The 27,611-nt window shown below is 45.2% G+C and overlaps 1 protein-coding gene across 1 annotated transcript; it reads left to right on the top strand.

Annotated features, from left to right (window-relative positions):
- Positions 1 to 1,450: 1,450 nt before the first annotated feature.
- Positions 1,451 to 27,563, top strand: LOC126522536 (uncharacterized). The gene is made up of 7 exons (XM_055066460.2): positions 1,451 to 1,582; positions 8,894 to 9,552; positions 11,184 to 11,549; positions 15,979 to 16,109; positions 22,783 to 22,824; positions 24,371 to 24,491; positions 27,425 to 27,563. Exons 2-7 carry the CDS (start codon positions 8,903 to 8,905, stop codon positions 27,435 to 27,437), a joined length of 1,323 nt encoding a protein of 440 aa, XP_054922435.2. The 5' UTR covers positions 1,451 to 1,582; positions 8,894 to 8,902; the 3' UTR covers positions 27,438 to 27,563.
- The last annotated feature ends 48 nt before the right edge of the window (positions 27,564 to 27,611 follow it).

Below are 27,611 nucleotides of genomic sequence, written 5' to 3'. Positions count from 1 at the left end.
GCAACTTTGCCAAGGGGTGAATATGCGCGCTGGCGGCCGCCATCATCGGCAAGCTCCAACTTCAAGACCGCGGCAGCACCGTCCTTTATCAAGTGGTTCCCGGCGCACGCCGGCGAGTGTGCATCCTCACGGAACCACAACGAGACGGCCCATTCGGCGGCGCGAGCGATTACCTTCCGCGTCCCCGAGAGTGACCGTTCCGTGTGGTGGTTCGAAACCAAGGACAGATTGACCAGTTATGCCGAAGTAACCAAGTGTTACCGCTTAGCTCGACGGACAATGCCGCCTCCCCACCCGGCACTCAGTCGGGAGGAGGCCGTCATCCTAAGGCAAATACAGACCGCGTCACTCCTCGCCCCCGCAATGCTGCACGTGCTTCACCCAGAGCTCTATCCGAGTGGGCTGTGCGGCGTTTGTGCAGCGGGTCCGGCGGACCAATGGCACATCATGTGGGACTGTGCCAGGTTCCCGATGGCAGCTACCTCCAGGACTTACCCGCCCGAACTTCAAGGTGCACTGCAGTCTGCAGACAAGGACTCATAACTATGGGCCGTCCAGCAGACCCGGGGTGCGCTCGAAAAGCACAAGCCTCATGATCCACTACAAACGGACCCAACTGGGGTAGTGCAGAGTAGGGTATAACCCCGGGTCGACGCTTGGCCAGCGTCACGACGCGTTAAACCGTCGTTGCCGGCACTTTATTAAAGTTATCCCTATCCTATCCTATCGTTTCTCTTTGGATGACTGAAATATAGCGTACAGCTTTTTCAGCTTGATTTTATGTCCTCTTCCTCTCTTTGTAGTACTGTTATTTTTACAATAATGTGCCGGTTTTATGCAGATTTTCTAACCACGGCGTGTTTCTGTGTGCCATTATGTTCCATTTTCTTTTACTTTGTAACCCACCCTGCTAAAACCCCTGTAATGGTGATTGCAGTAACAATAAATCAAACCAATAAATAAATAAATATAAAACAATTCAGATTCCATTTTGGTGAAAGAAAAGGAGGCTTAAAATTTTGTATTCAGAGTTTCAATCTCTTGGATCAAAAGATTAGGGTAACATCTCCAATGTTCAAATTGTTGTCTCGCTTATTATTATTTTTTGCACCTGATTGAACCACCCAATTCATGGCTGATCCCCCACTGTGGGTATGTGCCACGGCCACTCAGGACAACAACAACAACAACAACAACAACAACAACCACAACATCGATGCAAGGTGCAGTCTTCTTCTGTGTCTATCTGGCTGCAAGGAAAGGGTTCCATTTTCCTTAGACTTTCAACTTCAACTTTCGGTATTCACGTTTAAAGTGCACTTACAGAAAAATTGAAAACCTATAGATCCTTAACGTCATAAAATAAAAGCAGTTTTCTTCAACCGATTTTTGTGCGATCTTGTGGACATATCTTGACGACGAAGTTGACGAAAGCGTGAGCGCCGGATTGGAAGCAGGAGATACGCTAAACGCAAGGTAAGCGCGAGCGTTTTTTGAGTAATACTATATTTAATTTTTTTTTCGCGGTCTAGTATTCCAGTTGGTGCTTTGCGACACACGTTTCTCCAGCCGGACGCGAAGAGTGAGTACTGATTTTCTCTCTATTCGGAGCAATGACCGTAAGCTTGCAGCGCCATTTCCGCACTAAGGGTTGAGTTCGTGGAACCTCAAGGATGTCTCGCAGGCCGTATACATATCGGTGCTCATTTACCGCACCGCTAGCGCATTGGTTCGAATTTTCTAATGCATCGCGACATGCACTGTTGAAGGAGATAAATGTCCTAGACTTTCTCACAAGCGACCTAGATATCAACACAATAAAATGTTTCCCCGTGCATAAACTATAAGCCATGCACAGAGCGGAGCCTTGGTATACCTTTGCGCTTCCGATGGAATGTGGTAGCTTGAACTCTGAACCTTCTTGAAGGCAGCTGAGTGCTGCCGATGTTCCGTGATCACCATAGAGTTATTCTAGCGCCAATCGCTAGTACCCAAAGGAGCATAAATACATCTGCGCGACAAATGGACATTGATACTGCAAGTGGTTGCAGGAAGCTGGCGGTTCGAGCTAGCTGCTCAATGTTCGCGTTGAAGTCTCTCTGGTTACGCTTAAAAAATCTTCTGCAGGTCAATATATTGTGGATACACGTGCATAAACCTCTACCGCATGCGTATGGTTATGAAGAAGAACGATTGTTAGATTGCTGGCACTCGCTTCCTGCTTCTCGCCAATGCAAAATCTAGTCGGAATAAAAAAGGAAATGCGAGAATAATGCGAAAACTGCGCTAAGAATTATCAACAGACGCACAGAATACGAAGGAGCATCCAATGATGCAGTGAGCGCAGATTAGCAGCTGCTCATTTTTCCGACGAGACTCACCGGAGGTGATAGAAGATGAAGGGAGGGGAGGGGGGCAGCGTTTCGAGAAATAGAAGAAAGATAGGTTAAACAAAGACGCACAATTGTATCAGTGCTCATATATATGCCTTCTTTTTTTTAGCAGTTCGCCTTCTTTGGTGTCAGGTGCCACTTTAGCATCTGTTGAATACAGGGACGGTGGGTTAACGAAATTGTCTTCGCTAGATATAATATGCATTGCTTCTGGAACCTCTGTATTTGTTTTGTCTTTTGCGAGAGATATTCGTGATGCTTTTGCTCGGTTTTTACGGTGTCCTACCAACTAGGTGGCTCGTTATTCACTCTGCTGAGTCTAAATGTGAGAAAATTTGAAGGAAATTTGATGCGAAATGCCACTATCCACAATGCCTCAAGAAATGCTCGTACATGTGCTCCGTCATTCCTCTTTTTTTATAATAAAATTTATATAGTTGCATAGTTGCATTGCAAATTTATTATATTGCATAGAGCAGTAAATTTTGTTCCAAAGGATTAAACGAAGAGGCGGACGGTTCTCGTGCAAGAAATCGCAATTTTCTGGCAGAGAACAAGAACGTATTCACTAATGAACTTTCTAAATATTTACTTAAGGGCACATGTTTTAGCTGCTTACTTGAAGCGGAGCAGTACCGAGCAGTGTGAGGTCGTGTTTACTTAGCAAATATATGATGACATTCGATATATTCCTTCCCAGAATTTACTAAAAAATGCCTCGCCATTCGAGTTAAACTCATTTCCAAACTACGTCACGAATGCTTTTGGGAATCTGTTAGCTGGAACGCCAATGCATTTCACAGCACACTTAAAGGCTGGAAGGGGTGCTAGTCCCGCAGTTACTGGTAAAGGCTTACTCCCACTCGGCCGACACGACACCGATTTCGGTCGCCTCTGTCATACTGTACCGACGCCGACGATCTGCCGACGGTAGGCGGAGAGCTTGGCGTCGGCGCAGTGTGACCGTGGCGCCGACACTAAGGTGAAAATGTTTTCGGCAGACCGAAATTGGTGTCGTGTCGGCCGAGTGGGTGTAAGCCTTAAGCATACAGGACTTCACCTCTGTTCTACTTTGTTAACGCTATTTCAATATGAGCCCTAATGTGGAACAAAAATGTTGTTTGTAAATCTTTGTAATAACTTCCTCGGCGTTCTGATTTCAAGTGCACATAATTATTGCGTCTTTTGTGAGTGCTTGTGGAAGGGTTCGACGACGCTATCTGTCACAGGTGGTCTCGAAAAGGTTTCGTCGAGCTAAAATAAAAAAGGTTATGCAACCAACAGTCGTATAAAATTGTGCTGAACACAAAACCTTAATCGTCAGTGTGGAAATAACACTCCTCTTTAAGCACTGAGTACCGCTTTTTGCGGAAGCGTGTTTTTGATGCCGTGAATGAAGGAAACCTATGTTTTCCACGCGCGAATCAAGTCCAAATCTGCTCGAACGCATTTCTGCGAATTTTCTGCTGAGGGCCACTGTCGGTGCGTCGACGACACACAGCGTGGCAAGCATGCTGGTTGTTTGCATGGCCGAAACACGACCTCATGGCGAACGTACGTTCGCCACTGAACACAACTAGCGCGATTTTCTAGCCGCAATGCAACGGCGCTTCGTTCGCTACATTACAGCTGTGCGCCATTGGAACACCTGTAGATCTTCAAGAGTGGAAATAATTGGCTAGGTTTATTGATTATCGGTATATACGTGAATATGCATGCATACGAGTTGCCAGAAAATGCGTGTTAATTATGAGAATGCGTAAAATAAATGTACCGCTTTACGTGCATTTTACGCACGTGCTTGCTAAGATGCCCATCGAAATATCAAGCGTCATTGAGAGGGTGTATGATGCGCCCCTGAGGTGTTTGTGCGAAGCTATAGTTACTTTAATGCAACCAGGTTCGGCAGAGAAACAGTCTGATTTGCTAGGGTGAAACACCTTTGCGAACGGTATTTTTCCGGACCCACCAAAAGACGCCGGTGATTACGATGGTAATGAAGCGGTACCCATCGCACTAAGTTACTAAAATTTTCGTTCACTAGGGCTGTTTGCCTGTGACATGTCGCGTTCACTGATAATATGTGGGGCGTGAGAATTGGCTGGCATTTACTCTTACAAGCGATTACAGCGCAAGTTTAAAAAAAATTAAATTATGGGGTTTTACGTGCCAAAACCACTTTCTGATTATGAGGCACGCCGTAGTGGAGGACTCCGGAAATTTCGACCACCTGGGGTTCTTTAACGTGCACCTAAATCTAAGTACACGAGTGTTTTCGCATTTCGCCTCCATCGAAATGCGGCCGCCGTGGCCGGGATTCGATCCCGCGACCTCGTGACAGCGCAAGTTTATCTTTCTTCGTTTTTCCCCCTGTTTCATTGTGAACACGGATCTGGGTATTTTCATTCCGACATGGAAGACACAGTCAGATACGTTTGATCAATTGGAGCCTTGTGTACTTCTTCCGGTGACTGAACGTGATGCTGCAAAGCTGACAACGCCGTATTAATTGTGTACTGCCACGGAAACATATTTTTTCAGGACATGATTAAGATTACATTATTGCTGGAATACAAACATAAAATTGTCAATAGCTAAAAAAAAGAAATTCGAACAAGTAGTGACTACCCTGGGAGCATCGATTTCCACAACCAATTATTACGCAGGTGCACCGGAAAAGTTAATCACACGAGCGTAATTAACTGCATTGATTCCTTTAATTAAAAACACATAAAAAATTTATATTGCCTTTGAGAAACAGCGCTGTTCCGCTTATTCAGGTAGGTTTACCGGTGAGGCCTAATTATCGGCTTGGGGAAGAATGTCGAAGTAGTTAATCAAAAAGAGTATCAATTACATTTTATCGATTCTTCTTATGATACATGGTACAACTGTGAAATTTAAACCAAGCACTATACTGAAATAGTGTGCTTAGCGGACACCCAAAGGCTAGCACCACTTCTGGAAGCCAACGCGTATATGACGACCATATTCTAATACGTGGAAGTCCAAAATCCAGAAAGGGGCTGACAGATGGAATAGCACACGGTAGTATAAAGTTTGTAAACAGGGATAAGGTGCCTCAGAAAGGCTGGCCAACATTTCGATAGGAGGACCTATCTTCGTCAAAGGCTTTGACCAAGATAGGTCCTCCTATCGAAACGTTGGCCAGCCTTTCTGAGGCACCTTATTCCTGTTTACAAACCTAATACGTGGAAGTGATTCTTGTTCTTATCTATTATAAACTAGGTGGGTCCGGACAGGCCACCATTGGAATCTGAACCTGGCAACGTTTAACGTTAGAGCGTTATCTAGTGAGGCGAGTCTAGCAGTGTTATTAGAGGAATCAGAGGGTAGTAAATGGGATATAATAGGGCTCAGTGAGGTTAGGAGGATAAAAGAAGCATATACAGTGCTAAAAAGCGGGCACGTCCTGTGCTACCGAGGCTTAGCGGAGAGACGAGAACTAGGAGTCGGATTCCTGATTGATAAGGATATAGCTGGTAACACCCAGGAATTCTATAGCATTAACGAGAGAGTGGCAGGTCTTGTTGTGAAACTTAATAAGAGGTACAGATTGAAGGTCGTACAGTTCTACGCCTCTACATCCAGTCATGATGACCTGGAAGTCGAAAGCTTCTATGAGGACGTGGAATCGGCGATGGGTAAAGTCAAAACAAAATACACTATACTGATGGGCTACTTCAATGTCAAGGTAGGCAAGAAGCAAGCTCGAGACAAGTCAGTGGGGGAATATAGCATAGGCTCTAGGAATAGCACGAGAGAATTATTAGTAGAGTTTGCAGAACAGAATAATATGCGCATAATGAATACCTTCTTCCGCAAGCGGGATAGCCGAAAGTGGACGTGGAGGAGCCCGAACGGCGAGACTAGAAATGAAATAGACTTCATACTCTGCCCTAACCCTGACATCATACAAGATGTGGACGTGCTCGGCAAGGTGCGCTGCAGTGACCATAGGATGGTAAGAACTCGAATTAGTCTAGACTTGAGGAGGGAACGGAAGAAACTGGTACATCCGAAGCCAATCAATGAGTTAGCGGTGAGAGGGAAACTAGAGGAATTTCGGATCAAGCTACAGAACAGGTACTCGGCTTTAACTCAGAAAGAGGACCTTAGCGTTGAAGCAATGAACGACAATCTCATGGGCATCATTAAGGAGTGCGCAATAGAAGTCGGTGGTAACGCCGTTAGACAGGAAACCAGTAAGCTATCGCAGGAGACGAAAGATCTGATCAAGAAACGCCAATGTATGAAAGCCTCTAATCCTACAGCTAGAATAGAACTGGCAGAACTTTCTAAGTTAATCAACAAGCGTAAGACAGCTGACATAAGGAAGTATAATATGGATAGAATTGAACATGCTCTCAGGAACGGAGGAAGACTAAAAGCAGGGAAGAAGAAGCTAGGAGTAGGCAAGAATCAGATGTATGTGTTAAGAGACAAAGCCGGCAATATCATTACTAATATCGATGAGATAGTTCAAGTGGCTGAGGAGTTCTATAAAGATTTATACAGTAACACTGGCACCCACGAAGATAATGTGAGAGAGAATAGTCTAGAGGAATTCGAAATCCCACAGGTAACGCCGGAAGAGGTAAAGAACGCCTTGGGAGCTATGCAAAGGGGGAAGGCAGCTGGGGAGGATCAGGTAACAGCAGATTTGTTGAAGGATGGTGGGCACATTGTTCTAGAAAAACTGGCCACCCTGTATACAGAATGCCTAATGACCTCGGTCGTACCGGAATCTTGGAAGAACGCTAACATAATCCTAATCCATTAGAAAGGGGACACCAAAGACCTGAAAAATTATAGACCGATCAGCTTACTGTCCGTTGCCTACAAAGTATTTACTATGGTACTCGCAAATAGAATCAGGAACACCTTAGACTTCTGTCAACCAAACGACCAGGCAGGATTCCATAAAGGCTACTGTACTCGCAAATAGAATCAGGAACACCTTAGACTTCTGTCAACCAAACGACCAGGCAGGATTCCATAAAGGCTACTGAACAATAGACCATATTCACACTATCAATCAGGTGATAGAGAAATGTGCGGAATATAAACAACCCTTATATATAGTTTTCATTGATTATGAAAAAGCATTTGATTCAATCTAAACCTCAGCATTCATGGAGGCATTACGGAATTAGAGGGTAGACGAGCCATATGTAAAAATACTGAAATATATCTATAGCGGCTCCACAGCCACCGTAGTCCTCCATTAAGAAAGCAACAAAAGGCGTCAGGTAGGGCGTCAGGTAGGGAGGTACGATCTCTCCAATGCTCTTCACAGCGTGTTTAAAGGAGGTATTCAGAGACCTGGAGTGGGAAGAATTGGGGATAATAGTTAATGGAGAATACCTTAGTAACTTGCCATTCGCTGATGATATTGCCTTGCTTAGTAAATCCGGGGACCAATTGCAATGCATGCTCACTCACCTGTAGAGGCAAAACAGAAGGGTGGGTCTAAAAATTAATCTGCAGAAAACTAAAGTAATGTTTAACAGTCTCAGAAGAGAACAGCAGTTTACGATAGGTAGCGATGCACTGGAAGTTGTGAGGGAATACATCTACTTAGGACAGGTAGTGACCGCAGATCCGGATCATGAGACGGAAATAATCAGAAGAATAAGAATGAGCTGGGGTGATTTTGGCAGGCATTCTCAGATCATGAACAGCAGGTTGCCATTATCCCTCAAGAGAAAAGTGTACAACAGCTGTGTCTTACCAGCACTCACGTACGGGGCAGAAACCTGGAGGCTTACGAAAAGTGTTCTACTTAAATTGAGGACGACGCAATGGGCTATATAAAGAAGAATGATGGGTGTAAAGTTAAGGGATAAGAAAAAAGCAGATTGGGTGAGGAAACAAACGCGAGTAAATGAGATAATAGTTGAAATCAAGAAAAAGAAATGGGCATGGGCCGGACATTTAATGAAGAGGGAAGATAACCGATGGTCATTAAGGGTTACGGACTGGATTCCAAGGGAAGCGAAGCGTAGCAGGGGGCGGCAGAAAGTTAGGTGGGCGGATGAAATTAAGAAGTTTTCAGGGACAACATGGCCACAATTAGTACATGAAAGGGGTTGTTGGAGAAGTATGGGAGAGGCCTTTGCCCTGCAGTGGGTGTAACCACGCTGATGATGATTATGATGATGATGAGGTGGGTAGGTAAGTATCTTAGTTTGAATTCGGAGCTTTGTGGTGGATTGTCAGAAGTTTTCTTGCTTGAAATAGTTTTTGTGTACTACTAATGACCTCCCGGTGACTTGTAAACGTTATAACACGCATTTGCGCTGTTTTCAAAAAAAGAAAAACGCTATGCATTTTGTTACTAAAGATGTTCGTTGCGAAGTAAATTAAGTAAGTTTGTGCGCTGTGGCAAGTTTGTACATAACGTATTACGCAGTGCATTGCACTTCGTAGCGCGAATCGTCTTGTCGGCTGAACTTTTCTTTTCCTCCTTCCCCCAGACAAACGCGATGCGGAACGACGTGTCCGTGAAGAGAGAAACAGATCCCGGTCATAATGTCGCCGTGAACGTGTCGTCCAAGCAGAACATAACGGGCGGGAAAGGCGAGGCCGACTTGGGGACCGAGGAGGAAGAGGACGACGAGGGCACCAGGAAGTCCAGGAAGGAGAAAAGAAAGAAGAAGAAGAAAAAGAAGAAGCAGAGGGAGTATGAAAGCTCCACGAGCTCGGACGGAGACGAGAGCGACACGGACCGGGCAAAGTCCAAGAAGAAAACGACCGCGGGTGTCAGCACCCGAATCAACATCTTCACCGGGGCTCAGGGACCTCCGGGCATCGGGATGCAGAGTGGCGTGTCCGGCCCGAACGTACTGTCTAGCGCAGGGGGAGCGCTTCCAGTCATCCAGCAGCAGGTACCCATGCTTCCCATGATACAGGAGATGCTGTCTGCGCCGAAGAAGAACAGGAGCAAGCGATCGACGAAGTCGGCCAAGTCGAAGAGCTCCCAGGGAGAAGCCGGCAGGCAGAGTGCCCCGGGGATGCCGGCCGTGATACCGCCCGCCATGGCGGGCCTCGTTTCCGGTCCGGATGGTCAGGACGTGCTGGTGATCCCGATGCCGCCTGGCATGAAATTGCCGCCGTTCGGTGCAGGAACAGATCAGTGAGTCTCGCTCTCTCTGCTTGCGGTTCAAGTTTAACTGAGGGATGCGAAATGACAACTGCGTGGCAATCGCTTGCATTGATGAACACATTTTCCTAGGCAGGTGTCCTGGCTCAGCGGCTTTTTTTTAGAGAGACTTCCACTCGATATTGTGGTTCTCCTGATGACGGGGTGGCTAGCGATACGACGATGAATCACGGACATCCGCGTACAAGATGTTTTGCGAACATAGGACCGAGTTCACAAAGCTTCTCGTTCATATTTGCCGTTGCCATTGCCTCCGCCCCCTCCTCTAATATTATGTCAATGCAGCACTGGCTAGAATTTCATCTTACGAATAATTCCAGCTTGAGAGCTTTCTGTGAATACGGGATATCTGACAGAAATAATGAAGCTTTCCGTTCATACAGAACTGCTGTTTGCCAGTCTTCGGATACCCTCGTAACTGATGTGTTCAAGAACACGATTCACTGGCAACCGTTCTTAAGGACAATTGAACAGGCCTCGAGTCAATAATAAGAAACCACTTAGTGAGCGCACGCTATTCGTAACAGCAAGAACTGACCAATCAAGATAAATAAGACATTAGCAAGGGCTGCTGGCAAACTAGTGCACTGTTTACAAATACAAAGCTTTGGGGATTCTGTCTTTTATAAAGCATATATACACAATTTTCGCAGGCAATATATTACAAGCATTATAAATTAACATTCACATTCGAACTTATGAGAGTATACTTCATATATGCCGATACATGTCATATATAATACATATACAAGGTTTCCCAGCTAACTTTAGCCAGACTTTAAAAATATGCGAATGCCACGTAGCTGGACAGAACAAATGTAATGTTATTGGCCGTCGCTTTGAGATACTTAAAAACTATTTCTTTTTCACTCCGCCTAGTTAGATAATGAGTCACAAATAATTATTCAGCTTCTATAATATTATAATTAGCTAAAAAATGTCAATGAGAAAATTGTAGAGCGACATAAAAAATCCCGATACAGCTTTCTGTTGCTCAACACGTGCTACATAAAAGCGTTTTTCCGAGCGTGAAAGGAGCCCGCAAATGCACGCAATGTTGCCGCGCGACTGGCCGCTTGAGGCACCTTGCATGTAGCAGCAGAACTCCACAGCCGCTGAGGCACCATAACGGGTCTGCCGACATTCAGCAAGCAGATATTCTGTAAGCCTATTATGTGGCGAAATGAAAAAAAAAACTGTTGCATTCTTTCTTGACTTATTCCTTTTGTATTCTCTATTTTATGTGGCCATGGCATCTCACGTATGCTAATATCAACATCTGTTTGTTCAAGAGAAACTCGTTTCGTTGATTGATTGCGACCCTATTTAATGAAAAAAATACATGTTTTCTGAAGGAAGGCGCTGTAATAGTGCCGTTGTTGGGATAAGCTGTCACGTGATAACAGAAGCAGGCAAAGCTCGAGAGATGAGGATGAAATAGAGATCACTCTATAACAGGGTAAGCGCTCCGTGAAGCGTCATTGAACCACAGCGTATAGCTTGGGTGCGATATGTGATGGAACGCATAAAACTATTGAGGTATGAGGGCTAGTGAAGTACATCGAAGTGCTCGGTTCTCTTGTTTTGTTCTTCGCTCTGCTCAGGATTTTCGGTGCCGGCTTTCCATTTGCCGACGGTCAACAGCAGCAGCCCAAGAAGAAGAAGAAAAAGAGCATTGATGCTGCTGAAGGTGCCTCCCGTAATGCCGCTTCCAACACAGCTGTCGACGAACAGGGCCAGCAGGCCGTAGCAGGTACGGGTCACCCGGCACCAGACGCCATCGCAGGTTTTGGACCTATCGTGGACGAAGCGATGGTCGAAGCAGCGTTGCAGCCAATCCAGGCGGCGCCGTCAGAATCACGAGTAGGAAACCCTAAGCAGGAAGCAAGGGAGCCCTCTCCTTCGGATGCCATGCCCGAAGGACGTGAACGGCAGTCAAGCGCGGTGCCATCGCACTCTGCCCTAGAGCCGTGAGTGTCCTAAGTCAGTCAGTCATCAATCTTCTAGCTGCTTCAAACCCTCACCCACCCATTGATGGTTTGGGGAACCTATTCGAGGGCTCTAAATATTATGGCCGTGACACTAGAAACAATTAAAAGCATAATTCCGCCTTCCTGGAGTATGGGTGTGCCGATTCAGCGTGGCCACTCGCTGTTTCCTATGAATGAGAAAGGTTGCATTGCACGTCTGTACCAATCGAAAGGTCTAGCTTGTCCCTAAACGACATGCCTTTTACAGAATACCGGGCTGCCGGAGCCACATACCGCAGTTGATGATAATGCTGATGATGAAGATTTTTAATGGCATCTCCTTGGAAACGGGGCGGTGGCAAATAGTGACCTAACTCGCTTGACCTATTCAGACGCACGTGCACTAAGATTTTGGGACATGTTAAAGAACATAACGGTGTGAAAATTAATTCGGAGTCCTCCACTACGGCGTGCCTCATAATCTGATTGTGGTTTCGGCATGTACAGCCGCATTATCCAATTCAGGTTTAACACTTCTGCTACAATGCGATGTGCCATGTGAGGCAATGGCTATGGTCAATCCTCTTGTAGATTATAAGATATGGCAAACAACAACGCCTCAAGAAAACACCTCTTCTTGTGTGCTCTGTGTACTACGCAAACAAACAGCAGTGGTACACGCAAGGTAATGCTTAAAATCAACTCGCCACTCTCGTGTTAGACAAAACATTGAAGAAATTAAACTTTAGTCGTCAACATCACCTCTAATTATCGTCAGCCAAAGCATCCACCTCATAAAATTTCGCTTACATCGATTCCCACGGAGCGTGGGATCTGCATAACTTTTCCCTAGTGATTTCCTTCTCCCCATATTTGTATATCTCCGTGATGGCTTCCTTTTCTGTTTCATTCATATGAGTCGAAATTACCTTGTCTTCTTATTTTATTCTCTTTTTCATAACTACCTCTTGTATATTTAAACTTCCAATTACAAGTGTATGTCAATTCCCATGTATTTAGTTCCCAACCTTATTTGTTTTTTCGTCCATTCCGTATCTACGCGTTGGAGGTACAGATCTTTGTGCACTTTAGCCGCCCATTTGCATCTAAAACCGCAAATACCTTTATCAATTTACGGTTTAGATATTTCCAGATATTTAGATAATTAGATAATGCCATTTGCGGGTTCAGATTAGACGTAAAGCCGTAAAAGCCGGCCATGTGCAGCCGTGCATGCATATTCCTCACACTTTCTTGCAAACCAGTTTTGTTTTGCCCTTCCCCGACATCAAAACAAGCCCAAGCAATGTCACCCTGCACTGCTTAATTTGTGCTCTTACCGTGGATCCTCAATCGCAATTGACCCATCGACTTTTGGGTAACTCCGAGCCCCGACAACATCTCTTATTAAAAAAAAACTGTTTTTGAGAACTTTGGGGCCGGCACGACTACTCCCGTTCCAAATTCCTCGCGCCACTTTGCATTTATTGCAGCCCGAAATTTTTCCATGTTTCAGCAGCAATGCGAGTCGCGGCATATTATGAAGCTTTGTATGACTACAACACGCTTGAAACATTTTTCTGGTCCCTATTGTGCTTGCCAAACAATATAAAACAATTGATATTGTTTTATTTTTTTTTAAGAAATGTGACATAATTGTCAATAAAAGTGACACAATGGTTAATAAAATGAACGGTTGTGTCACTACCAACACTTCAGATTAGCTGTTAGACAGTATGGTACGTCACTGCAATAAATACCTCTATGTTCTTTCTGGTTAAATAATGTACTGCAATATAGTGACACCAAGCAGCTGCTAAAATGTCTTTTAACCAGGTATGTTTGTATAGTAACCCGGTATTGTACAAAGGGTAATACATTTGCTGTCAAGCTGAAAATTTCTAATGATTTTCTTCAGGATGACCTGAACGCAGTCGAGGCACGCGTTCGCTTTATTATATTGTACTGATTATGGCACATTTATTTTTTTTGCTTACCATTTAATTTCGCGTGATGGGGGGGGGGGGGGGGGGGGAGGCATTTGACGTAAATCGCTGGACACGCTGGGTCACACGCCCAGATTCTTCGTTCACACGCGGTACTCTCGAATATTACCTGTACCTCTAGTGCGATGCCGGTGAATCACTTCGTCAGTAATATCAGGAACTATAGCTGAGTTGGAACATGATCATAATGCTTAAGATGCATCAGGCGTAAAAAACAATTAGTGATTGAGCCGACGAGTATTCTCGTTATCAGTGAGCTTTATCTTTGCTTTCTGGCGTTGTAATGCAAGACAATTCCATTTTACAGTCTCATGAAGCCATAAAGATCTACTGCCCGTAGCCTAATAAGCAATACTGCAAGAGACGTTAAAATTAAATTCTGCTGTTTTTGTGCCCAAACTACCACCTGGTTACAACTTAGTGGGGGTCTCCGGATCAATTTTGACCACATGTGGTTCTTTAACCTTTAGCCGCCCAGGTAACTGCACGCAATGCACTGTACACGGGCTATATTGCACGTCGCCATCGTCGAAACGCGTTCGCCGCGGCTGTGATTTGATACCACGGCGTGGTGCTTAGAAGCGCAACGCCATAGTCACTAAGCCACCATGGAAGGTGGTCCAAGCAACATGGCTTTCGAATCGTTGAGGTACGAAACAAAATTTACACTTGAAGTACGCTGTACAACCGGGGCTATGTACAGCTGGCCGAATCTTTAGCTAGCCCACGGGTGCGCCTTACAAGGGCATTCTAGTAAAGGCGCGCACAGAAGGGCCTCGGATTCTGCACTGTTCCTTCTTCTGATGTGCGTGCGTTAGGAGGGAGGGGGCGAAAAGGGGGACAAAGTAACGTGCGTCTCCGCTACTCTCCGACCGCAGCCATGTGTGGAGCAGCTTAAAACCCCTCCATCCACGCGTCAACGCCGCTTTTGCTAAGTAGGGCCAACCTTTGTTGTGCGCCGCTGTTCCGTGATTCGTCGCCCATACCAGTTCCGCTTCCACATTTTCCGCTTCCGGGGTTTCCGTTTCCGATCGTACCGCTTCCAGAATTTCCGGTTCCCGAATTTTCGTTTGCTGCACGCTCGCACCTCTATGCACAAGTGACGTCGCTTCCGCCTAACTGAGAAGCTGGGATACGCAAGTTCCGCTTGACGCCAGAAGGGGTGAGCGAGGAAGGAGCGTGGAGGAGGAGGGGAGGTTGGCGTTACTTAACCTGGTCGGCGAGAACGTGTATGGGGGGTTTTAGGGCAGCTGAGCGCGGCCGGACGCGTCCTATATCCGGGAGAAGATCCGTTATGGGTTCGAAGACTAACAGACTAGTAGCTGTTGGCTTCGCGTGCGCTGTGCTCTCGAGCGCCTTGTTCGCGTTGAAGCTAGAGGAAGCACGAAGGGTAATTCGCTCGCCGGAAGTGCCGCTCGTGTCCGCGGTCATTGAGTGAGATGTGTTCGTGTTTGCCTTGCGCGCGCTTGGCACCGTGCTCATTAATTTAGTTATTAAGCTAATGTTTGCAGAAGATTGGACAGCTGATAAAACTACTAACCTCATTGCGTATAACTGTCTAATATTTTGCTTTCGCAATAACTGCTTTCTCTTTCGGACGAGAACAGGGATCTTTTCATTCTGTTCCATTGTGAACAGTTCTATGGCGACCAGCATGCGCTTAGGGCAATGAGAGGAAAATAATAACCACATGTTACGTGGTTTCTTTGCACCCAAATAGCGTTACTAATGAGTAATCCTAATATGTCTGCGTCTTAACGCGCTTACATTTTGGCCTACTTGCTGGACGACATTTTCTTCAGATCAACACGGGAGGCCGCGTTGACATGATCAGGCCATTCCGAAGTACAACCCTTTCTTCAAGTCGGCCTTGACCTCGTCATTGTGTTGTGAAATGTCATACTTTTTAAAGCACACAAGCACACGGTTCTGATTTTCTTGATTCAGGCGTCTGGGTGCCGTTTCGTGTTCTTTATAGTCAGAGAGCCCAAGGTGGCGAAATGACAACTGCCGTTTAGCTTTCGTTTTGATGAATACAATTGCGGCATGAGCCAAAAGAGTTCCTAACCCTGATATTTTGTGAATGACAGTGACTACAAACTGGCCGGTGGCCACCGCTATGAGTAGGGTATCTGATTGTACTAGCAACAAATTGAGCAACACGAAGTGCTCAGTCAGAGTGCGCGTGCGATTCGCGTTTTATGATCACATGTAGCTGTGTTTTCTATGTCAGCACTCCAAATAAAAATAAAGTAAAGAAAGAAGGCGCTCTCAAATAATTCCAATTACCATCCAAATCATATTGTTTCTTTGATATGTGGCGCACATGTCGCACAGGTGCGGCGACCTTTGTTAACCAGTCTTTACCCGTTAACGCGCTGCAGCGTCCATGTCCATATAGGTCGGGTATGCGATTGTTGCAGCAAGAAGACCATGTCGAGCGAGGACGACACTAACACCATGGCGCTGCTCATATTCGCTGCCGTCATCGGCATCATCGTCATCGTGATCATTGTCTTCATCGTCGCCACGGCCGGCACATCGTCGGGAACAAGTAAGAGTACCGTGTGGAGGCCTCTCGCGTCGAGACATTTCAAGCGAATATTGACAATTAAGAGCAGTCACGTTAATAGAACAGTTTTATTATTTATCTGTATAGATATGTATACATACAGGTAAACAAATTCTTCCGGCTACCTTTCAAACGTATAGAACGTGAGCCGTGCTACAAGGTAAACAGAGCATGTATTTAATTTCAATAGTTTCGACCAGTGGACGATCTTCATCAGGGATTACAAGAATATATATATATATATATATATATATATATATATATATATATATATATATACTCTGCGGTGCTAGGACGCCTCAATTATACGGTTTGGCCCGCCGACGACCTGTTAGGAGAAGTGGGGTGGAAGAGATTCTTAGATTTGAGCTCAAGGCAGTGGATTGAATGAAATTATGGGGTCTTACGCGCCAAAACGACGATCTGATTATGAGGCACGCCGTAGTGTGACTCCATAAATTTGTACCATCTGGGGTTCTTTAACGTGCACCTGAATCTAAGTACACGGGTGTTTTCGCATTTCGCCTCCATCGAAATGCAGCGGCCATCGCCGGGATTCAATCCCGCGACCTCGTGCTCAGCAGCCCCACACCATAGACACTAAGCAACTACGGCGGGTGAAATAGCGTTCATCTGTTCCTTGAAGTAACTGTCTCTCAGCCAAGACTCCTCAAGCGCACTGCACTGGTGACCGGGAGTTAGAGGGGGGGGGGGGGGCGGTGATTGCTTAAAAGAAGACGCAGCGTCGTCGCTCCCCTTTTAACTCAAGCGCTCAGCAATTTCGACGTGCTTGGGTTTGAGTGATGGCTCCAACGTGGGCATAGACTAATAGACGAAAGGCCAACTGTACCGACATTTTCGACCGCACAAACAAGCTTATCTTCAATTAATTCAGACATGCAGCAGCCTCTGTGCAAACTTCTACGCCTGAAATACAGGTCAATGCGTCAGAACGAGCTCGCAAAAATAGATTTTTTTTTTACCGAAACCGGAAAAAACGCCACCATTATCGCCCGGCGGATGTGACGTACAGTGAAGAATGTGTAAAAGCAGCGCCTGCACTTTCTGCTTTCCCAATGCCTCATCCAGAGCAATCTATGGCTTTCCTTACTTGTGTTCTGTTCCGGTGTATCAGCGAACAGGTCCCGCCTGTCTGCTAGCCACAGAGATGGTATACTTGGTGAGTTGCTTCGTGCGCAGTCATAACGCCGTTGCGCGCCTGCGATGTTCTTTTAATGCGAAGTATTGCCCGAGGCCTGCCGGTTTTCCATATCTGGTTGTCTGCGTTCAACAGCAGGGTTTCCATGTGTTTTGCCTCGGCTCCAAGAGCGCATTGGGGTAACCACGCTAAGCGGTGTGGTACGGCTTAACGCGAACGGCGATCTAACCGTGGCTTAGTTATGTTAAATTGGCGAAAATTAGACGCTCTAGAGTCTAGAGGCTGGCGCGGGAATATAACTCCTGTCGCATACCGAAGCAGCTGGAACAGGGTGCATCGCGCGCTAGTTTGGCTGACCAGCAGCATGCTCTTCGGATTCACTGAAGCGATCGTGTTGCGCTTGCTCGCCCGCCGCGCACTTGTCCGCTAGCACTGCGGCAACAGCTGATCGCCGCGCTGCTGTGGGTCACGTTTAAAGCGCAGGGTAAAATTTTAGCTGCGTTAGCGTCCGCGGCATGGCGTATTCGACTTCAGCGGCGTCTGGATAGCACGCTGGAAGCGGCGGACTCGTCGACCGATTAGACAACTACCGCCATCTGTAGTAAAGGAGTAGCTGAGGCTTGGCACGGCCTGGCTGGAGGGGCTTGGTGCTAAGTGTGCCTAAACTCACGGCCAGACAGGCCGGACTACGGCCGTGATGAAGCTTCGCGTACTTCGCTCTGGCGGCATTGCATTCTTGCATGGCTTGTTGGTGGCCACGGTGTGATCACCATGGCCACCGCTTCGCGTTCTCCTTCGTGACAAATGCAGCATGCGGTTCCTGCTCGTTTCTGGCGCTGTGGCAGAAAGGATTTCGTTCGTCTACATCGACGCGTCCGATGTAGAGACGCAACAAATAAATTGAAGATGATGCACTACTGGAAATGATGGCTTGATAATGTCGCCCTTTGAACGTTACCTTAGTTTTCGTGCGCAATCGCGGCACATAGTACCTGCAGTCAACAACGAGAAAGCGTTTGCCAAGCAGATCTCGATGGTAAGTGACTGTGCTGTTTAAATGTAGCTTCTGCAGCTGCAGTAGTCGACATGCTTTGTACGCGCTGGATGGTCCGCGTAGCAATTGCCTGCTGCGCCGGGACGCACGGTTTCGCTCTGACAGCTGGGAGTGGTAAGGTGCGTTCGGCCTTCCTCTACTCAGCGTTGTGTACTGCACAGCTATTGCTCGTGTTCCAGTACGTATTCGAGCACCCGACGGCCACGCAACGCATCGGCATTTTTGCAATAGCTCAAACCGCGAGCGCAACAGGAGAACGCACGCCGAGAGAGACGCCCGCAAACTTGCAAATGATGAACGAGTAATGCGCCTGGCTGCCTAGGCGTCGCAACTGAGAGATCAGCAGTTGCGTACGGCTCTTCAATATTCGTCATATCCGCATCGCTACCGATTTGCCGCCAGGCGCACGCTTCGTCTACATGGGCTCTATTTAATAGCGGCTAATGACAAAATTAGGCAATTACTAGCCCTACGGCTTTGCCAAGATTACTTTCAGAGTACACGCACGGCATTTATAGTCATAACTGAGGTTTTTTAGCGCGCGAAAAGGGACGAAAGACAGTGTCCGCGTCTTACCACTGTCTTTCGTCCCTTTTCGTGAGCTAAAATACCTCACTTATAGAATACCAACACGCCCTAACCTACGCTCTTTCAATTTATAGTCAATTTAGTGCGAGTGAAATTTCGTTGCAGTCGGCTTTTAAGCGACCGTTACATGTAAGCCGCGTCTTAGTTAAATGTATCAGGCCTGTCTCAAAAGTTCGTGCGGAACGTTAAAAAATAATTTTGCTAACTTTCAAACACATTTAGGTGGTCATCTTCAAACATCTTCATGTTAGTAACTAATCTAGTACACTTGTTAGTACACTTGTTTCACCTCTTCTTCATTTGTTGGAAGCGCTCCTAGAAGTCCTCTTCTGTTAAGCGTTTTAGCAGCGATTTAGCAGCGATTTAGCAGCGATTTTTTCCAATTCCTGCTGTGCGTTTTCAGTTCGATGTCGTATTCGAAAATTCAGGTTTCGTCACCAATTACGACCTACTTCAAGAATTCATTGCGGCCTTCTCAAGTTTTTTAGTCAATGCAACATTCGGCTCGTCACACATTTGTCTCCGGAGTTTATAGTTTGGGCTCCATCTTGCTGCAAACACCCTTTTTAATTTTCGTAGTTTTAGTGAAAGTTTGGTGAACGAACAGCTTTCACAAACCAATTGCTTCTGGTACAATTCTGAAGTTAATACAATGTTCACTGAGCACAACAGGATGCACATGGCCGATGTTTTCGTCTTCGCACGTAGTTGAGGGACGTCCTGGTTTTGCATCGTCCTTGTGGTTTTCATGGCCTCCCCGAAAACGCCGCACTCACATGAACACAGTTCGTTTTTTTTACATACGCGTTTGCACGGGCTTTCTGCAACATTATATCAATTTCTGATGCACCACTCTCGTTCTATTTCCACCAACTTTTTTTTTTTTGCAAGTAATGAATGTTCTGAGTGTCCCGAATTATTCTGCTTCAGAAAAATTCCGCAGTTGTGACGCAGAGGTACCAGTTCCCGAGGGGACGCACAGGGCACGTAGCTTCCGCTCAATACTTTCGAGTAATTAAATTAGGCGTGACTCTCATTTAGGCTGCCTACATAGAAATTTGTTTTGATTTATGATTCGGCCAGTCGGTCCGTGTTTGCATTTATTCTGTACAATGGGCCGTGCTGTAGCATCACACTTCTCTCCTTCAAAGAACACGATACCACACGACAGCACTCACGCATTGCACGTGTATTGCGGTGACTTGCTCTGCGGAGACTTGCTGTCTCCTCGTTTCCATGTCATTATCGTGGTTCACCTTTTACTTGCAACCAGTTGTGTTTAATTTACCTTATTTTTTTCTGACCTCTGGTTGTAACTTCTATTACACGCACGCATCAAATATATTTCTACAAGCCTAACTTTTCTTCCTTATTTCCTTTTTACCGAATGAACTGCGCTTAAACTTCATGTTAACGTTATTTGCAATTGGCAAAATAGTCAATAACCAATTCCATAATTGGTGGCTGTCTTGCTCGATTATTCTTATTCGATTGAATTTTCAGTATCCGAATACCCGTGAAACAAATATATCGTATGTACTATAAGTACACTGCCAGCCCTGTCGCGCCGTTTGTTGTAATTCAACACCTACACGGAAAATTGTCGTAACAGTGCATCTCTTCTGAGACGTGTCAAACGATTACTTGTAGATGACAGGAACTAGTAAAGAAGTAATGGACTAAACCGCGCCATAATGCACCGTTTAAGCAAACATGACTAGAACCATTAAAAGGAACTATGACGAATCAGATACTGCAACTCTACGGTAGGAAGGTGCCAGCAATTCATTGTCGCTGTGACACGCCTGCCATGAACCGGCTGACATTCTATCTCTCATCAGGAAAGCGGATGCAGCGGACGCGTTGGTTCGAAAAACAAATATGTCACAGCCAAAATTATTATTTCATTGCGTAAGCAAGTTTAGAAATTGTGAAGAATCTTTATTTAACTAAGGCAAGTAGACCTCGTGATGGTTAAATGACTGTTATCAACTGCACAAAATATATACAAAAAAACTTAAATATAAGCGTAAATAGGTACATATGTCGTTTTCTTTTATTGCGATAGCAATCAAAGAATAGGACACTCCAACCACATGATCTTCCGTGTGTTCCGTCGCCGCATAAAGTCCAAGGGCGGTAACACCGTCGCCGCGCACCGTATGCTGTATGTGCGAGTGAAAGCTTGCGAGAGTGAGCTGACGATCATGACTCCATCTCGCGCGCGCAAAGAACCGGGGGGAGAAGAGGTGTGGGGGGGGGGGGGGGGGGCAGCAACCTCGGTGCTTCGGCACTGCAGTGCTTCTCTGCGCAGTGCTTCAGCAGCAACTCCGTATGGCGCGGTCACGCGCTCGCGCGCGGGCTTTATCTTGAAAGCGATCTGCTTCGGGCACAGAGTCTAGGTGGGTTGGGGGCAGAGTACGGGTGGGCTGACGGTTCGTAGCTTTGCGTATACTCTGTTCTCACCGCTCAGTATTGCGTTGGAGCGATAGATAGCACGTAGGTCACTTCGTCAGCTGCTACTGCAGCGCTTCCTCACTCTAGCGTTTTGACAGCGTGTTCGCGGTCATCGAGTGTGATGTGTGCATGTTTGCCTGTGCGCGCTGACACCATGCTTGTTACTTTACTTAGTGAGAGAGTGTTTACAAGTTCATGCTGCCCATAAAACTACTATGCTTAGTTATTATGGCAGTCTAGTAATTTGTTATTACAATCGATGCTTCGCCTTTCGAGCGAAATCGCGACTTCTTTCGCTTAATAATCTTAAACTATTTTATCATGAGTCTTGTAACCTCAATATGCAATATCACCGGTATTTTCTTATGAAGAACTTATTAGTGCAGAGCAAGCGCTATAAAAATTCATGACGTCATGGAAACGCGGTGCAGAAACTTCAGTGCTGTGACACCACCCTGCTTTCTTTTTATTGTGCATATTTTAGCTTACAGAGGCTTTGCACACGGCACAGGCTTTGTAACTGACCTTTTCTGCATAACTAGAATACCACTTCTAAAAAAAACACCCAGCCTAATATATTGGCTTTGTGTGCATTTAAATCCAGACAGTCACAGGTTTCTTGCACCCTAATGTACTTCCTTAGAGCAATATAAAGCAACATCGCCACAGTTACTCCAAACAAAAAGTCATACGTGCTGCCCCATGATTTGATTCTGTTGTTGCTGCCAGGGTGCTCCGTAAATTTTCAAAGCCAGGTCAACTACTTGTATCAAGCTATCTTCAGATTATATTGAGCTAAACAAGCACCGGCCAGAATAAGAAAAATAATATAAATGTTCTTTAATTTTTCTTTAATACATTATTTTAGCAACTTTTCCTTTTCCTTCTTTATGTATCCCTTAGCCAAATAGTATTCCGCCCAACTCTCGACTGTGGTTTGACTTTGCTTTTACTGCACGCTTTAATGTGAAATAATGCTCCTAAAAAATTGCTTTCATACAAGCAAAACACAAATACTCTTTTTAGAACTCCCGTTGGTGGAGTTTACATTGCAAGATTCTAAAGGAAGTATTTCGAACAGGCTGGTTACGACTGACTGTTTTCTGCCTGTCACCATTGTTTCTTGGCAAATTACACAGAGGATTTTTTTTTCCACATGATTTCAATCACCTCCGCGACCGTGTACTAGGACAACAATATAAGTGGTTACAAATAGGGATTTCTGATTGACAAAATTCGTGTTTCTTCTTGTCTCTGTTTAGCAGCTACTATAAAGACATAGTGTTCAAGTTTTCACGTAGTACTTCTTTCGTGGTTTTAAGTATAACTTATTTTGTACAATTAAATTCTCTTGCTGTAACTTATGAACTTTTTCTTCCCTTCTTTTTGTCTTGCAGGTGTGGCAGCCACAACGCTACACCATGACGCATATGGCTCCGGTAATCCAGCGTAGCACGTTTTGTATTCGAATCCAACTGAACACGATGTCCCTCTGAGTGCTATTGCGCAGCCTATACAACGTAATATAAAGAGTACTCGTCACTTTACAAGCAAACCAGATAGGCACGTTTACTCATTATCGCAATTAATAATTTTCCAAACAGAACGCAGCGACCACTCATGAGAACCAGCCAATCTTACAACTCAACGAAGGACCTCTTTGGCAGCAAATTTTTTTTAGTCACTACATTTGTTTGGCTCTATTTATTACAGGTATTTTTTTTCTTCAGTTCTGTGTATTTCGTTTCATGCTCTCCCCAATTTCTCACTGTCTAATTTCAGAGTAAAAGGCAGTGAAATACACAACGACACACAAATAGCAAACAATGTTGTCTTATTCGGAGGCTCTACCACTGCCTCTTAAAGAATTAACCTCTTCAGAACAGTCGCATCTAGCACTGATTAACTCGCGGGCCGCGACATAATCACAAACTCATTGGAAGCACACAGTACAAATGTAGGAGGGGTGCACGGCTTACAGCATTCAACACGTGACACACAATATATACATTGTGTGCGAAACTGCTTCAACTTGTGGGTCGCAAGTAGACTGAAGCCGTCAGGTTCTACAGGAGGCGTGCAATATTATGGATATTACGCATGGGCTGACATAGGTTTGACCGGCACTTACTAAATCGATAGAGAAAGAAAACCAATCTGCACTTGAATGTACAGAGCAGTTCACGCGGCAATGGTAGGAGGTTATTTGTTCGGCTCTCGCTTGCTGCCGATAATTGCTTTTCCTTTAGAATTTGATTTTTCAATATTCAGTTTAAAGGAGTGTTGAGTTTGAAGCAATTCAGCCCTATGCATAATAACTTTGAGGGCGTAATTAAAGTGCATTGGTAAATAATTAATTATTTAGTAATTATGTATCACTCAAATATCTTGGTGCTCCTCTCAGTCTGTTCGTTGGGTTTTCTTGACGATTTATGATAATATCTGCGGTTTCTTTTATGTTATATTTGTCGCCCATACAAATATTCAACCACTACGGTACGGGGCATTCATGTAGTGACGAACATTTCTATCGATTTCATTTCGTCACCATCCTCCATTCGCGAACGAGAAATATCCTACAAAGCTAGATCGTTGGTCTAATGCGCTGACTGTGAGCAAAAGAGAATGGAATTGGAATGGTATATTATCCCAGAGCTACGAGTTTGAGCAGCGGCACTATTTCGAGCGATATGTAATTCACTCACTGGGAGATCTACGAAAATTACGTTTGCCGAAATCACTACTGGTGCTTATTCTTTAGGGCGAACCAACACCTTGATGCATCCGGCAAGAACCATAGACACCGGTTTCCATATATGAAGCAATCCAGCGTCCAAGGGTCAAGCAAGTGAACGCGATCATCAGAGTGAAGACGATCATCAGAAATAATGCTGCAGACGGAATATTCTATGGCACATTTCTACGGGCAACTATTCGCTTACAGTGTGTCGCTGTGGATAACCTACACTTGTCTGCTTACCACAGGATCCGGCACGGCTGAACCAGCCTTTCGAGGACGTCGCCACACTGTTCGCAGACATCCCCGTCCACACAAGGGATACATAGGTCCGCTACGCCGCTTCAACCGACCAGCAGAGGCATACTGGTGAGCCTCGCGCTACAATTGCGCTTAGTTCGCAATTGTGTTCCAATGACGTCACGTAAAAGCTCTTTAGTTTGTTTATTGATTGATTTATTTAAAAATTTCTTACAGTGCATGGACATTGAGTAAGGGGGGTTAATTCAATGAAAGTAGAAGCAAACCCGTAAGGAACAGGGTTACAAAAAAGGGAACAAGACAACGCAATGCAACAAAGTAAATTGCAAAATATAAAAGATGGTTTCAATGCCTGTGAAAAGAAGAAAACGCAACCCAACATAATACGTTTGCGAAATAAGCACTAATAGAGCGTTTGACTGCAAGTGAAGACGAACACGGAAAACGTCGCAAAACTAACAAAGCAAAAACTTAACTAAATTGTGCTACAGGGCTACCGCAAAAGAAAATGTACCTCAAGCTTATGGCGAAACGTATTCAGGTTAGGATCAGAAGCGATATCATCGGCAAGATCATTCCAAATGCGGATGGCTTGTGGAAGTGCGGATGTGCTAAAAGCGTTCGTGTTACCAAGGAAGCACGTGAAGCTGAGGTGATTATGGGCGGCCTGCGTGACGTGCAAGGTGCAACGAGAATATTTTATTGCTGCAGACGTACTTGTGAAATAGGCATATGTGAGAGACAGTTGACGGCAATTGACTAATGATTGAAGGGAATGGTCGAGTTTAAGCTGAGGCACACTTGACTGATTGGCATACTTCGTTGAAATGTAACGGGCGACTCAGTTTTGAACTGCTTCAAGCATGTTGATTTGATAATGAGCGGAAGGGGACCAAACAGATGAGGCACATTCACGTTGTGGGCCGACGAAAGCTAGGATAATTTGCGAACATTAGAGAGATAATGACACAGGTTGCACCGTAAATACCCTAATGTTTTTGAGGCTTTCATGCAGGCAGCAGTGATGTGATCAAATCAGGGCAGGACCGTTGTAAGGTAAACGCCAACAGATTTATAAGATGAAGCCAGGGACAGCTTGTCCCTTTGTATGTGGTAGGGAAAAATAGATGGCTAACTTCCTTGAGATGGCAAACTTTCTACGTATTAGCGGCGAACTTTCTTCAATGAACTCACAATAAAATTAAAGGATTACAGTCATGCCAAAGTAAAATCCACAGTCTCTCTAGGTTGTGCGCAAGTTTAGGGCTAAAAAAAGAAAAAGAAAACATGCAAAATATGTGATTGTAGTCCAACACAGTATAGCTCACGAATCCAACGCCAGATAGTCGAATATTTTTTAGGGAAAAGGAAGGGCCTGACCGCCTCCTTGCAGAGCCGACCTAGGGTCCACTCCACCTCGAGGAAGAAGAGAGCACCGGTGCCCATACCCCTGCCCCATAGAGCACCCCTTTTCTGCCGCGAGGCTTTGCCTATCGAATGCAGAAGTAAAGACGTTTGAAAAAAAAAAACAATTATTAGAGAACAGAATTTTTTTAAGGCAGTCTGTTCCAATCAAGTAATTTTCTACAGTTACTGTGGGGCATCTCTTTTAAAGTGGAGAATCTACGCGATTATCTTCCTAGAATCTCCTGCTCTATAAATCACGAAAAGCAGACCCTTGTAGAACAGTCATCATCAAAAGATTCTAGGACGCGGGTACCGCGTAAAAGCGTAATTTCATGCAGCTTTTTAGTTTGCAGCCAGAAAAACTGTAGAGCAAAATGCAGTCGCCTACAGGTACAAACTCTGAATGGAAAAAAAAATTATCACGCAACGGACAGCAGCGTGAAGCCACAAAGAAAACAAGTGTGTCCTTTTTTTTTTCAGAAAGAAAGATTTTCTGTTGGGAGGAAATTCCTCCTGGTCCGGCGATCAAACCCGGGACGAATGCCTTTCTCGGGTAGTCGCTTTACCATCTCAGCTGACCTGGGGGCTAGCAGACTGAAGCGCGATACCCAATTAATCGACAACTCGAACCAAACGGACACTGAATATGTAAAATCGGTTGTGCAGAAGCCCGCAAGTGGGAGAAAGGTTCCATGAGTGGGGAAAGCGCTTGTGATACAACCGATTGAAGCACGAATCTACAAAGCATCGAGTTGTCGAATATGTCGGCCTCGCACTGCAACCTGGTAGCCTCCTTGTTAGCTCAGACAGTAGAGCGACCACCCCGGAGAAGCGTTGGTTCCGGGTTCATTCCGCAGAACAAATTTTTCTGCAGGTGCGAAATTCTCGTTCCGAAAAAAAAAATCGTGTGGGTTTCCTTTTTAGGATTCGCGCTACAGTCACGTGAATTAAAATTTTCTTCCTTTCATGATCTGTTGTCTACCTGGAGGGCGTCCACCGAACTGATTTGCCATGTACAAAATCTGCACTTTAGTAAAGCTGGATGCACATGACTAGCTTCAACCATGGAGTAAGGATTCAGTCTGCAGACTACCGTGACGTGACAAATATGCCGCAAATCGCGCCTCTACCAGCTCGTCTACGGCGTTTGTGTGCGTGCCGGGATTAATTAAGCAGCACTGATGTACATTATGTTCACATCCTCTGGGCGTATCGATAATCTCTGCGGTCATGAGAATTCGGCTCTAAGGATAAAAAAAAAAAAAAGGCTACGAAATCGAGGCTGCGTGCTCGATTTCAGGTTTAATATATTTCAGGTTTAACTTTTCTGTTTTTATTTAGATCACGTGTGCCTTAAAGTTTTGACACCGAGAGTAAGCCTTCTAAACAAATGGCATGGTGTGTCGCAAAATTCATTCATCGACGACTGTATGCAATAGGGAATTCTAGGCTTTGTGCACCCAGGGGACGTTGCGCCTCTATACGTACAAAAGGAACGCAAACGAAGCACGAAATCACGCAAGCAAGGGCTTTGACTTTGGGTGCGCAAGGAGACCTGGGTGCGCTATTTGTAAACTTTTCTACAGAGTGTATCAATCACTCACTGCGCATGTTTCCTTTTTCTTTTTTTTTAGGAACATCAAGTGACGACGGCTGCTACGTGGGCGTTCATTCGGAAATCTTGTATGCCTCGTGTTGCTCCAAAACTTCAGAGACATTTATGTCAAAGGAGTATGAATGTAATTACACATGGAATAAAACCTTTTTTTTTTTCATGTGGCGAGTTTCATGAGGAAATCGCCGTCGGTGCAGTCCACAGGC

This window comes from Dermacentor andersoni, chromosome 6 (genome assembly GCF_023375885.2).
Source record: "Dermacentor andersoni chromosome 6, qqDerAnde1_hic_scaffold, whole genome shotgun sequence".
Lineage (NCBI taxonomy): Eukaryota > Metazoa > Arthropoda > Arachnida > Ixodida > Ixodidae > Dermacentor > Dermacentor andersoni.
The sequence above is the reverse complement of the archived record's forward strand: the minus strand, read 5'-3'. Positions and strand labels throughout refer to the sequence as shown.